The sequence below is a fragment of the Solanum lycopersicum genome, chromosome 10, assembly GCF_036512215.1.
Source record: "Solanum lycopersicum chromosome 10, SLM_r2.1".
In the NCBI taxonomy this organism is placed as follows: Eukaryota; Viridiplantae; Streptophyta; class Magnoliopsida; order Solanales; family Solanaceae; genus Solanum; species Solanum lycopersicum.
In genome coordinates this window covers 63,400,612-63,411,871 of record NC_090809.1, presented here as the reverse complement: position 1 = coordinate 63,411,871, position 11,260 = coordinate 63,400,612, and the positions used below count along the sequence as shown (strand labels likewise).

The 11,260-nt window shown below is 35.8% G+C and overlaps 2 protein-coding genes across 3 annotated transcripts; one reads left to right on the top strand and one right to left on the bottom strand.

Moving 5' to 3' along the window:
• Positions 1 to 309: 309 nt before the first annotated feature.
• Positions 310 to 2,735, top strand: LOC101263068 (UPF0161 protein At3g09310). Of its 2 annotated transcripts, XM_004249490.5 has the most exons (6): positions 316 to 559; positions 651 to 720; positions 1,648 to 1,707; positions 1,838 to 1,978; positions 2,148 to 2,236; positions 2,370 to 2,735. In XM_004249490.5, exons 1-5 carry the CDS (start codon positions 440 to 442, stop codon positions 2,204 to 2,206), a joined length of 450 nt encoding a protein of 149 aa, XP_004249538.1. In that variant the 5' UTR covers positions 316 to 439; the 3' UTR covers positions 2,207 to 2,236; positions 2,370 to 2,735. The 2 variants fall into 2 exon arrangements, with proteins under 2 accessions (XP_069146245.1, XP_004249538.1); XM_069290144.1 differs by lacking the exon at positions 1,838 to 1,978 and having other exon boundaries at positions 310 to 559.
• A 492-nt stretch (positions 2,736 to 3,227) lies between these two features.
• LOC101262763 (oxysterol-binding protein-related protein 3A-like) lies at positions 3,228 to 10,483 on the bottom strand. Its single transcript, XM_004249489.5, has 10 exons — positions 10,130 to 10,483; positions 8,726 to 8,819; positions 7,850 to 7,966; positions 7,680 to 7,752; positions 7,468 to 7,586; positions 7,224 to 7,345; positions 6,319 to 6,495; positions 5,269 to 5,413; positions 4,567 to 4,745; positions 3,228 to 3,684 (listed from the first exon to the last, which is right to left on the bottom strand). The coding sequence occupies exons 1-10, from the start codon at positions 10,228 to 10,230 to the stop codon at positions 3,435 to 3,437; spliced, it is 1,377 nt and encodes a 458-aa protein (XP_004249537.1). The 5' UTR covers positions 10,231 to 10,483; the 3' UTR covers positions 3,228 to 3,434.
• Positions 10,484 to 11,260: the final 777 nt, after the last annotated feature.

The window sequence follows — 11,260 nt, the reverse complement described above, 5'->3', positions numbered from 1 at the left end:
TATTTCAACTTCAAATTCAAAATTTGTGTTCGAGAATTGTGGTGTCACAATAGAGTTCTTTCAAGTTCATTTCTTAATATTTTTTATAACGAGCTTATAGGCAAGTTCTGCTTTTTTTTCTGGCTATCGAGAAAATTATGTTGGGCTCATCACTTTTGAATGGGTCCACTAATACACTATTTGTGTCAGGAGCTTTATCCGTGAATCTAAGCAATTAGATTTCGTGTTGTGGAGAAAATTATGTTGGGAACGTCACTCTTGAATGGGCGCGTTATGACATTCAGATTTCGTGTTGGGAGTATCATTCCTGAATAGATTTTACACTAATATTCAGATTTAATTGGGCTTCAACGCGGGGGCGCGAAAACAAAAAGTGTATTTTTCCAATCTTTTAACAAATTATTGTTTAATCACCATTCAATCTTCCTCTCATCCATCAATGGCGCTTGCTTTCTACAGCTACTCCCCCTGTAAACCCTCTTCTTCAACAAATTCCAGTTTCACTAGTTCGTCATTATACACGAAGCAGCAGTCAAAGCTTCTCTTTCCTCTGAGAGAAGTAGTTTCATTTTCCACAAACTACATCTCTTACCTTTTCAATTCTCAACTAACCATAACTAATAAGCTTTCCTCGTCTTTTTTTCTTGTAGAAATTCAGGCAGCAGAGTCGAAGCTTATGTATCGTTAGCGGGTCGGGTTCTGATGAGAGCAACTCTCAAGGTATGTGGCTCGAAAGCGAGCTAAAGTTTTGAATTTCGAAAATAATTGATAAGTTATTCATACTTGTTCGTCGATTTTAAAAGAAGGGAAAAATAAAAATTAACCTAAATAGGCCATCCAATACGGATTAAACTAAAAATAGTTGGCAATGTGTAATGTATGTATAATTCAGGTATAATATGTGTATGATAATGCATAGTATCTATCGACTCGAAAAATAAACAGTAAATCTGTCCAACTATTTGCGTAAAGATCCCATATTAAAAGTGATAAAATTCTTGTTTTTGGATATTATTAAGTTGAACTTGTGCGATTATATTGGGTATGTTGTTATTGTTGTAAGTGATCAAAAGTTTGTGTAAATGGCACATGTTAAGTATTTATTGGTTCAGTATAAACACCGGATGCAGGTACCTTTTTTTCTTTGGTAAAACTGAACAAGTGCACACACTGCTATGAGTTGGATCTTCAATTTATTCGCCAGGAAGGGAGATTCTGTTATAAAAGATAGTACCTTGGAGAATAGAATTTAGCTACACCATGTCAATGACACTAGCGTTACACCGAATAGCATAATTAGGCACATCCCCGGATTGAACCAGCTCTTTCAGTTACTAACCACGAGGAAAAGAAAATCCCAGCTTAGAAGAAGGTGAAGAAATAGAAAGTAGAGCTTGAAATCTATGTCATTGTGCACTATGTGCCATCTATATATAGGTGTTGCTCCAACGACTAGGTAGCGGCTAGTTTGTAACAGATAGTTAGACTATTTCAAGAGGAGACAAAATAATGAATGATAAGTAGAGAGAAATAGGACCGCTTCCTTATGAGTTGCCCACAATTTCCAATAGATTTTGGGTCTAAGAGGCTTTTTAAAATGTTGGGGTTGCATTTTTCTAAAATTTGGTACTTGCCTTTTGAATTCAGATGATGAAGTAGATAATTTGGGGGTCAAAGCTGCATTATCAATGCTCAAGTTCTATAAAAGTAAGTTGTGGATTTTGTTTTAGCTAAAATTTTGACACTTTTACTCTTCTGAGTCTGTTGAGCTGTTTTGAATTTCTCACTTTATGGTATAAAGACCGGCAGGACTGTGTAACAGTTGACTGTTAAGCAGGGGAAATCTCACCAATAATGCCAAAAAGTTGCCGCTATATACCAACATGTAGTGAATACTCCATGATTGCTTACAAGAAATATGGAGTTGTTAAAGGGACAGTTTTGACTGCCTGGCGTCTTTGTCGTTGTAATCCTCTAGGTAATGTTGTTCCACCAACCACTGTTTGCTTAAAGCTCTGAGGACATTCTGAAGCTTAGTGAAGTAAAATTTGACATGTTCTACTATTAGCTTCTAGCGAGATACTTCTACCTTTGTCTTGGAGTAAGACCTTAGTATGTCGCTCATACTATATTTTCAAACATGCCAGGAGGATCTGGTTTTGATCCCCCGAGATGGTTCGATGAGGAAAGTCCACCACAGGAATAACACCTAATACTCCATCAAACAGAAATACAGGTATCTGGGTTTTGATAATGTAAAACTTTGGTACTTTAAAAAGTATATAAGCATTGGTTATTGTATTCTGTAATGCAGGTCAAAGTAGTGTCCTTCTCTAGCTGATATAATATAGCTTGTTTTCTTCATGCAGTTATCTTCTAATAGGTTCTGCACAATCATGTGAGCAAAAAGACTGTTAACGATGAAGATTTGTATAGGATGCGAGTCTTTTGGTGTTCTTGGAGGAGCACAGTGGCAAGAATTTGGGCAGCAAAACTAAACCGAACCCACAGTAGATTGGAAGTAAACAATCAACACCAAAACTGCAGTAGACCACATTTGGAAGTTACTTCTCTACCTTGTTATGTTCAAGACTATCATATTCGCGATATTGCATTTGTCCCCCTTACCCTGTGATACTATCATTGCACTTTTAGCCCTACAATGTATCTGAATTGGCACATTTGATCCTATTTCACAAGGACCAGAAGTACAAAACTCATTTCTTTTGGCTGCATGTGTGCTTGAGGCAAGTATGAGGTAACCTAAAAAAGTCATTTTTGTTGTACCTAATATCTGCAGTAGACCTTAAAACTAGTATACTGTGAAGCCTCACAAGCTAATATCAACACTTGATTGAGTAGCTTCGTTTGTTCAGAATTGTTTCCCTACTTCTTTTGCGTAATCTCAAATTTGGAGAGTGGCCATTTTAGGTTAACTTAACGTTGAGTTGGACCACAAACAACAGTGATTGATCTTGTGTATAACCAGTGCTAAATGGAATGAACTTTGCCATGAAGTTTCTATTTGCTGCCCAAGTTACAAGCTAACACGAGAAAGTGTTAAATGTATTAGTCCCACTTCACAAAACCTTGACACCCTGCTGAATAACTTACTTAAACAAACTCAATTAACAGACTTAGAAATGATAAAATACGATTAAATTACCAGACAATTTTGACCCATCACAACATTTCATTTATAGGTTTAATGCTCTACGTATTGCAAGTAAAAGAGAAAACATCAAAATCCATACTTCAAGTGCAACCATATGTACAAAACATTTATCAATCTCAAGATAGATAAAATGTAGGAATTAGCTCCCTGGAAAAGAATGCAGACCTAATATAGGCCTAATACAGTAAAAGAGAAAAAAGGTACTCTGCAAAAAAAAAAAAAAAAAAAAAAACAAGATACAGATAAGAGGAACAACTAATTATGCAGAAACTACTGAATCTTCATATTGCCAAGGATTGAATTCAGTCGTTTTAGCGTCAGCCTCTTCAACATGATCAGAACTGTCAATAGCAGCACGATGCTCATGATATTTGCCATTGTACTCATACACCTCCAACTCACCCCAAGGTGTGGGACAAATTTCATTAGATAAGTTGAACCATTTTGGTTTGAATTCGTCACCCTTGGCCTCTCTTGTTCTCCTGTCAGCTCTCTGCCTCTCCTCCAAACTGTATAAATATAACCAAATACAACAGCAAAAGGTAAGAGATTCAGACAATTGTGGCCGAATAGGAAAAACTTAACTATGCACTGAAGGAAGATGTGAGGCAGGAGAGGGTTTTTTATTTATTGTTCGACCAAAAACTATTTTCCCTATGAAAATAAAGAACTTCATGATGCAAGTTGAACTATTTGTTTAGTTGTGTAGTAACAACTATAACAGCCTGGTTTTTTCTTTTCTTTGTCCTCTTTCCTGTCCAAGTGCATTAATGAAGCTAGAAAGATCAAATTTTGTTTTGTTTTTTTAATTTGTTTGAAAATGTCTCTAGTTCAACAAGGAAATGAGATCCTTGGAGAAACCCTGAAAGCCCACACCAGAATGACAGCTGATACACCAACCGTAACAAACTGAATCGTCATCTTTTAACATCAAGACCATGGGCCGCCGTGGCTCACTACAAACAATAGACCCAGGAATTTATACAGGGGGGTTTTCAAAGACGTCACTTGGATTTGAGCCTATGACCTACACCAATTTATGAACCCCCCCCCCCCACACACACACATAATTAGAACTTCCCTTATGTCAAGGGGATTCAACAGCTTATATACACAATAATAAGAAAAAACTAGGTTTTACTCTTCTATTTAGATGAAGAGGATTCAATTGAACTACCTTTAAGCTTAGCTTCGCCCGGATTGCAAAGCAAGGCATATTAGGAGAAGTGGACTAGTGGAGTACTATTATTACGACAACAACTTCATGCCACAGAAAGGTCCAATGCTCTAAATTTGATATTTGAAATGCTTAAGTTCACGATGCACACAAAAGCAAAGAGAGTAACATGCAGATTGACATAAGGACAACTTAGAGAGAGAGAGATGCATACCGGCTCTTTTCTGAACTAGCTTTGGACACATCACCTATCTCAAGTGCGTAACGATCAGGGCGCAAGCGAGAATCAGATGCTAATAATTTCTTAGGCGCAGTATCAAAGCTATTAATCTTGTGTGCAAAATATGTATACTGAAATTTGTCGTTTTTAGGAGCTTCAGCAGCTTTCCAGACCTGAAACAAGCAAGAATGTGCCAAGTGCAAATTTGATTAAATTATAGTCTGCAATTTTCACTTGACCACCAATTATACACCATTTTAGATAAAAGATGACATCAAGCTTCATGCAACCTTATGAACCAGAATAATTGCACCATACCTTCAGATTAAAGAACCTCAAGAGCTCAATGTAAAATTAAAAATTATCCGAACTTCAATGATATGCATACATGTGAACATGCCTAGAGTAATTTGTCATCTATCCTAGCATAAAATTTGGAAATTGCAAACATTTGAGTAACGACGCATACTTTAACCTACCTAATGTTTGTCGGAGAAAATTCAAATACTATTGCAAGCTCAGGAATCTACATACTTCAAGTCATGACGAGGGGTTACGAAAAAGAAGCCAAAACAACAGAAAGATCTGGCTAGGGGTTACAATTATTAACAAAATTTCAGCTTAGAAAAATAAGGAAAAAGTAAAGTTGCATTGGATCAAAGGCGTTACAATTGAAGAAAGAAAGGTGAAATTCACCTCTTTAAGAGTGCTGCCAGCCATGGGCTCCCCTTCCAAATCACAGGGTTGATAACTTATAGATTCATTCCATTTTCCAGTCATCAAAATTTTGGGTTCTTCCTCACTGTTGTAAACATATCCATCAACTTCATAGCGACCAGCACTGCCGAAAACATGATAGTTAAGAAAAATTAGTAGGCAAAAGGGAAAAGAAGGGGAATATTTGATAGGCAATCAAGTCAGGTTTATAAAAGAAAAAAATAAGAAACAAGGAAATTTAAGTCAGAACATCTTCTCTACAATCTCTTATTGGCAAGGAATATGAATTAAGTTGTCTTAGGATCCGGATATAGAAAACAGTAACATTCACTTTTCCGGTAGGCAATGAACCATTAACCCGGGAACAGAGCTCTGTACAGTTTAGCTTAATAGATGCTAATATTGGAGTACAAGGAAACAGTATGCTTTAGTCTTCAGCTTAAAGCTAGTCTGATAACCATTTTTGTTTTATCAAGTAAAAGTATTTTCATTCAAAGCTAGTCTATAACCATATAGAAGGAAAGCTAGAAACATCAACATTATTACTCGAAGAAATAGAGAAAATGTTTACATTAGTTGACATCATTTACTAAAGCCAGAATGCACTAAATTGACAGTTCCTTTGATAGCACAGAGAGCAGGCAACAAGTCATAATCACTATATGCAGCTAGGGATCAATCACAAACCCTCCAAGGTTCAAGAACCTGGATCTCTAAGTCAAACCTTCACAAGCAAATAAGGACAGGATTTCATTCTATTATGAAACACCATTCTAATGGAAGAAATGAGCTTCCAACCAAGACCTAATTGCAGTGGACAGAGTACTTATAATCTTTATCACAACCTCTGGTATTTCAAATTTTATGTTGGGCATATATCTCTTCCTTTTGCACTATGTACTGTTTGGCTCTTAATTGATCTATAGGGTGTATTTTCCCAAAGATCCATGGAAGGGAAAGTATTATGGCACTTAGTTGTAATGAAACATTGAACAGGTGTAGAGAAGAGCAAGGAATCATCAATCATACCCAAACCAGCCACAAGGTTGAAAATACAGCAACACTTTATCCCCTGTCGTCAAGTTCGTCAATATCATCTCCCCAGGAGAATCGATCCATGTTCGCCCAAATATAAGATTGTGAACTTTTGTTGGAGGCGGCACCAAATCTAGGACAACACCAGACTTCTTCAGTGTGAGTCTTGACCTGCACACAATAAAATGAACAAAAGATCAAGATACAGAAGGACTTGGTCTGCAATTTGTGACACACGTGAGCATTTCTTTTAGCTGGAACCAGAAATAGGGGCCAGGCTACTGTTAAAATTATCTCCTAATTAATCACAGAGTGGATATGTAACACAGAGAAAAAAAATAGTGGAAAAAACTGATGATCTCCAGATGTGTAAAGTTTGTGGATGCTGTCTTTTCAGCTATACTTCAGGAACAGGTCGCAAAAAGGCAATCAACTCATGGATGGTTAGCTGTCAACTAATATATCTGAAACATTATCCTGCATGCTCTAGTCAACATTTCTGCTACATCCTGAAGTTCACTAAATAGTTCTAATTCTACAGTAAAGCAGCACTCAGACTTGGCAAAAACAGAAGGAACCATCATCCAGTCAGAAGTAAAAATACCTGTTACACAAACATGGACATGTTTCAAACAGACCCAAGAGGATAAATAAAGATGCTTCTCTTTTAAAGTCCCCCAAAAAGAGACTGCCAAACTCCTTGTGTGATTCATTGAAGAGCTATTAACTTCTTCCTCTCCAGAATTTTGGGTGTTTTAAGGTTTTCTTAAGGTCTTATCAACAAAACTACTACGTATGCTCTTTTTTTTAATGACAGAAAAAAAAAACTATGTATGCTCTCTTAAACAGAAAATTGACATCCTGATAAATAAGAAATTATTCAATATAATTGGTCCAACCTGCCAAGTGGATAGACTTCAACTGAGTTCCCCAAGAATTTAGATTTCACCTTTGAGGTGATATCATATTTGAAATGTTCGTTTTCTGCATGTGCTGCACCAATTGGGGGGTGATGACAAACCTGATACAGTACAAGACTTAATATCATGAGCACAAAAAGTAATAATAATGATTGAAATCTCACAAGGAAATAAAGGACAAGCTGAAATGTGATCCCGGGAAAGAATTCACTCTACAACTCACCTGCTCAGCAATAAATGTGATTCCAGCATGGTTAACAAATTCATAAGTTTCACCAAGAATGGGGTTGAAAGGCTTCCATGTGCGTTGTAAGGCATAGTATACAGATATGAACCATGTTGCTGGAAAATCAAATTGTTCGTTGTATCATACTTAACGAGATAGTGAATTCAAAATAGGAGTGATGCTAAGCATTATGGTAGTAGATTGTTTACCGGCATATACTAATCTCATGTGTGGGTCCTCGCACTCATCTGCCAATTCCAGTAGATAGGAGTATTCCATCAACTGTAAATAGAATTGCTACATCAGTATAATCCTCACCAAAAAATTAAAACAAAAATACAGCAGGACCCTGCAAGCCTGCAATTAATTGAAAACACACCTCTGCCATTTTTTGAAGGTTTGTCATAGGCTCACAAATAATAACTGGCAACGTCACCAGAGAGGTAATATCAGCACCTATGTACTTTTGCATCATTTTCCAATAATTATCACGATCCTGCAAAAACCTCAGAAGTGTGAATGCACCCAACAAAAAATCTACACTTGTGACTTGCCCAAAATAAATAATTGGTGCTGCTACTCCTTTAGTTGTCCAACTTTTCTGCTCCTACTTAGTTGTCCAATGACAAAAGTTGGTTAATCATTAAGAATCAGAAACTATTCATTTTGAATTTATAACTAAGTTAAATATAATCGCCATAGGAGTCAAATGTGGCAAAGGAAGGAGAAACCGGCTTTAGCGTTAGCACTCATCCAATCGCTTGTTTCTCCAGTGAAGAAAGGTCTAGCATAAAATTTTCTTATCCTTGATAGAAGCTCCATCTCTGTACTTACCACCCAGAAACTAGCATTTACACGAGTAAATAGCTTTCGAAGGAATTTTGTGTTAATTATCAATCCCAAAGCCAACAGCATACATCTGTATCTGCTGAGCAGAAAGTTTTATTTGGAAGTGACTGCACAAAGGAGATTAAGCAAAGCGTGGTGTGTCTCCTAGAGTTTTGGATAAGTACGAGGAACGAAGGAACAGTGCAGATATTGAGCTTTTGTCTTGTGCATGGGCACTAGCCAAGGCAACATTCTTCCCCAAATATACTGGAGGTATAAACAATTTATTGAGCTAAAGGAGGAGTAGGAGAACTGCAAAGCCTGTTCTCTTTACAGATTACAGAGAAACCAGACAAATAATGAGAGCACTACTAGACACCTAGAACACATACAACCCTTCAGGATTAGATGAGAAGATGGTTCATACCTCCTGCTTCCATCTTCCTCGCTGGGCTTCAGCACCAGCATCCTCATTGCCTCCATCAGGATTCACGACTTCCAGCCCTTCATGACCAAGCATGCTGGAATAATAACAGCTTTGTCACAAAAACGCCCATAAAAATCAAAAGTTACTTAAACGGAGGAAAAGATATGGTATATCATAAGGTCTCCAGTTGTCTGAATAACATAGCGTTGAGGATTTGATGGAGATTGATCAAGCATGACAACGGAAACTGACGATACATTCATTCACTAAAGCCCAAGAAGAGCAAAGAGAAAAAACGAAAACCACACATTGAAAAAACTTCACATTTTTATCACCGGCATGCAAAAATATTAAGTGACAAGATAATGGAGCAACTACACATCCTAAAACAAAGAATGACAATTTACAACTTCCCACATCAGCAAAGCACCTAACAGTAACAGACACGACATTTAAGGTAAACACAAATAGAAAATATCAAACTTGCGAACATTAGGAGGAAAAGATCCTAATACAAAGAACTACAATTTAGAACTTCCCACATCAGCAAAGCACCTAATCAGTAGAAGACACCATATTTGAGATGTATATACAATAACAAAAAGCAAACTTGGGAACATTAGGGAGAAAAGATCCTAAAACAAAGAATGACATTTCACAGCTACCCACATCAGCAAAACACTAATCAGTAAAAGACACCAAATTTGAGATGTAAACACAATTGCAACTAGCAAATAGCAAACTTGGGAACATTAGGGAGAAAAGATCCTAAAACAAAGAATGACAATTTACAGCTTCCCACACCAGCAAAACAGTAAATCAGTAAAAGACACCATATTTGAGGTAAACACAAAAGCAAATAGCAAACTTGGGAACATTGAGGCAAAAAATCCTAACACAAATGACAATTTACAACTTCCCACATCAGCCAAGCACCTAATCAGTAAAAGACACCATATTTGAGATATAAACACAATAGCAAACATCAAACTTGACCAAATTAGGGAGAAAAGATCCTAAAACAAAGAACAACAATTTACAACTTACCTAATCAGCAAAGCACCTAATCAGTAAAAGACAACAAACTTAAGGTAAACACAATAGCAAACATCAAACTTGGGAACATAAGGGGCAAAAATCCTAAAACAAATAAAACAATTTACAACTTCCCACATCATCAAAGCACCTAATCAGTAAAAGACACCAAATTTAAGGTAAACACAATAGCAAATACCAAAACATGTAAACATAAGGATAAAAAGTAGCAAAAAAGCTCAATCAAAGTCCCCGATCTGCAAGCAAATTTCAATTAGCAGTCAAGTTGGGAGCAAAAACTAAAAATCCCATCTGGGTTTTCTTCAATTCTTTAAATTCGAAAGAAAAAGGGATGAAACTAGGGTTTACCCATTAACCGATTTGGCAATATTAGTCAAACTCGAACCTAAGAAGGAGAAAAATCCGCCACCACCACTACCGCTTTGGTTCCCATCTTTGTTGGACGCCATCGATTAAAAAAAAAAATTAAAAAAAAAACTTTTTTTCTTTGTTCTTTTTTTAGGATAAACAAGAATTTGAAGCAAGATCTGACGAACCCAGAATTTAGAGAGAGAAAAAAGAAAATAGAGAGAATTAAAGTGGAATTTTTGTATATTTGTATGAAGATTTGGAGACTAGAGAGAGAAGAAAGGAGGAAGGAAGGTCACTGGCGGGTCCTCTTTTTCTTTTATTTTTCAAGTCAAAAAAAAAGACATTTTTAGCGATTAATTCAATTTATTAACTAACTAATTTAATATATTTCGAATCTTACGATAAAGTTATTTTAATATTTAAGATAGTAAATAAGATAATTCGATAAAAACTAATACGATTTTAATATGCTTCCAAATTGAATTTTAGAAAATAAAATTTTAAGCTATTATCTATTAAATTAATACAATTTAATGAGAATTAGTTTATATTTTTATGGATTTTTTTTTTGGCAACAAACTTAATTAAAAAGGGTAAATATTCAAAAACTTATATGGGGCAAGTTCATGCGTGGGTTTATGAAGAGCGGGTAGAGGCGAGCTGAAGATGAAAAAAGTTGTTATGTGGGATGAGCGGGTTAAATTTTTGTGGATTAAGCCTAACCCGTCTTGCATTCGCTTTGCTCCATTGTCATCTCTAAGTATAAGTGAAATATATCCTAAATTCTTATCAAGTTTAAGAGTGTTGTTGACATTTTTTTTAATTTCAAATAAGAGTTTCATACTCTTACACGAGTTTGAGACAAATTCTCATATCATATGATAAATCGTAGATAAATTTAAGTTTAAATAGTGAAATAAAGATATATTTTAAGGTTCTTAATAATTTAGGGACTAAATTTATACTATGCACCAAATTCAAAAGTATATTCAATACTTTCCTTTTTAATTTTTTAAAATAATTTTAAAGGTAGGGTAAAAAAAGATATTTAAAGTATATTGGGTTATTTCAATTTCATAGCAGAATTAATAGATGCCCGGGAATTTCTATTTTAATTATCTTCAAGTA

Coding starts and splice junctions, on each gene's coding strand:
- LOC101262763 (XM_004249489.5), bottom strand. CDS start 10,230: ATGGCGTCCAACAAAGATGGGAACCAAAGCGGTAGTGGTGGTGGCGGA. Junction 8,820..10,129: donor ATTGCCAAATCGGTTAATGG/GTAAACCCTAGT, acceptor TTATTATTCCAG/CATGCTTGGTCATGAAGGGC. Junction 7,753..7,849: donor ACCTTCAAAAAATGGCAGAG/GTGTGTTTTCAA, acceptor TTCTATTTACAG/TTGATGGAATACTCCTATCT.
- LOC101263068 (XM_004249490.5), top strand. CDS start 440: ATGGCGCTTGCTTTCTACAGCTACTCCCCCTGTAAACCCTCTTCTTCA. Junction 560..650: donor TTCTCTTTCCTCTGAGAGAA/GTAGTTTCATTT, acceptor TTTTTCTTGTAG/AAATTCAGGCAGCAGAGTCG. Junction 1,708..1,837: donor AATGCTCAAGTTCTATAAAA/GTAAGTTGTGGA, acceptor ACTGTTAAGCAG/GGGAAATCTCACCAATAATG.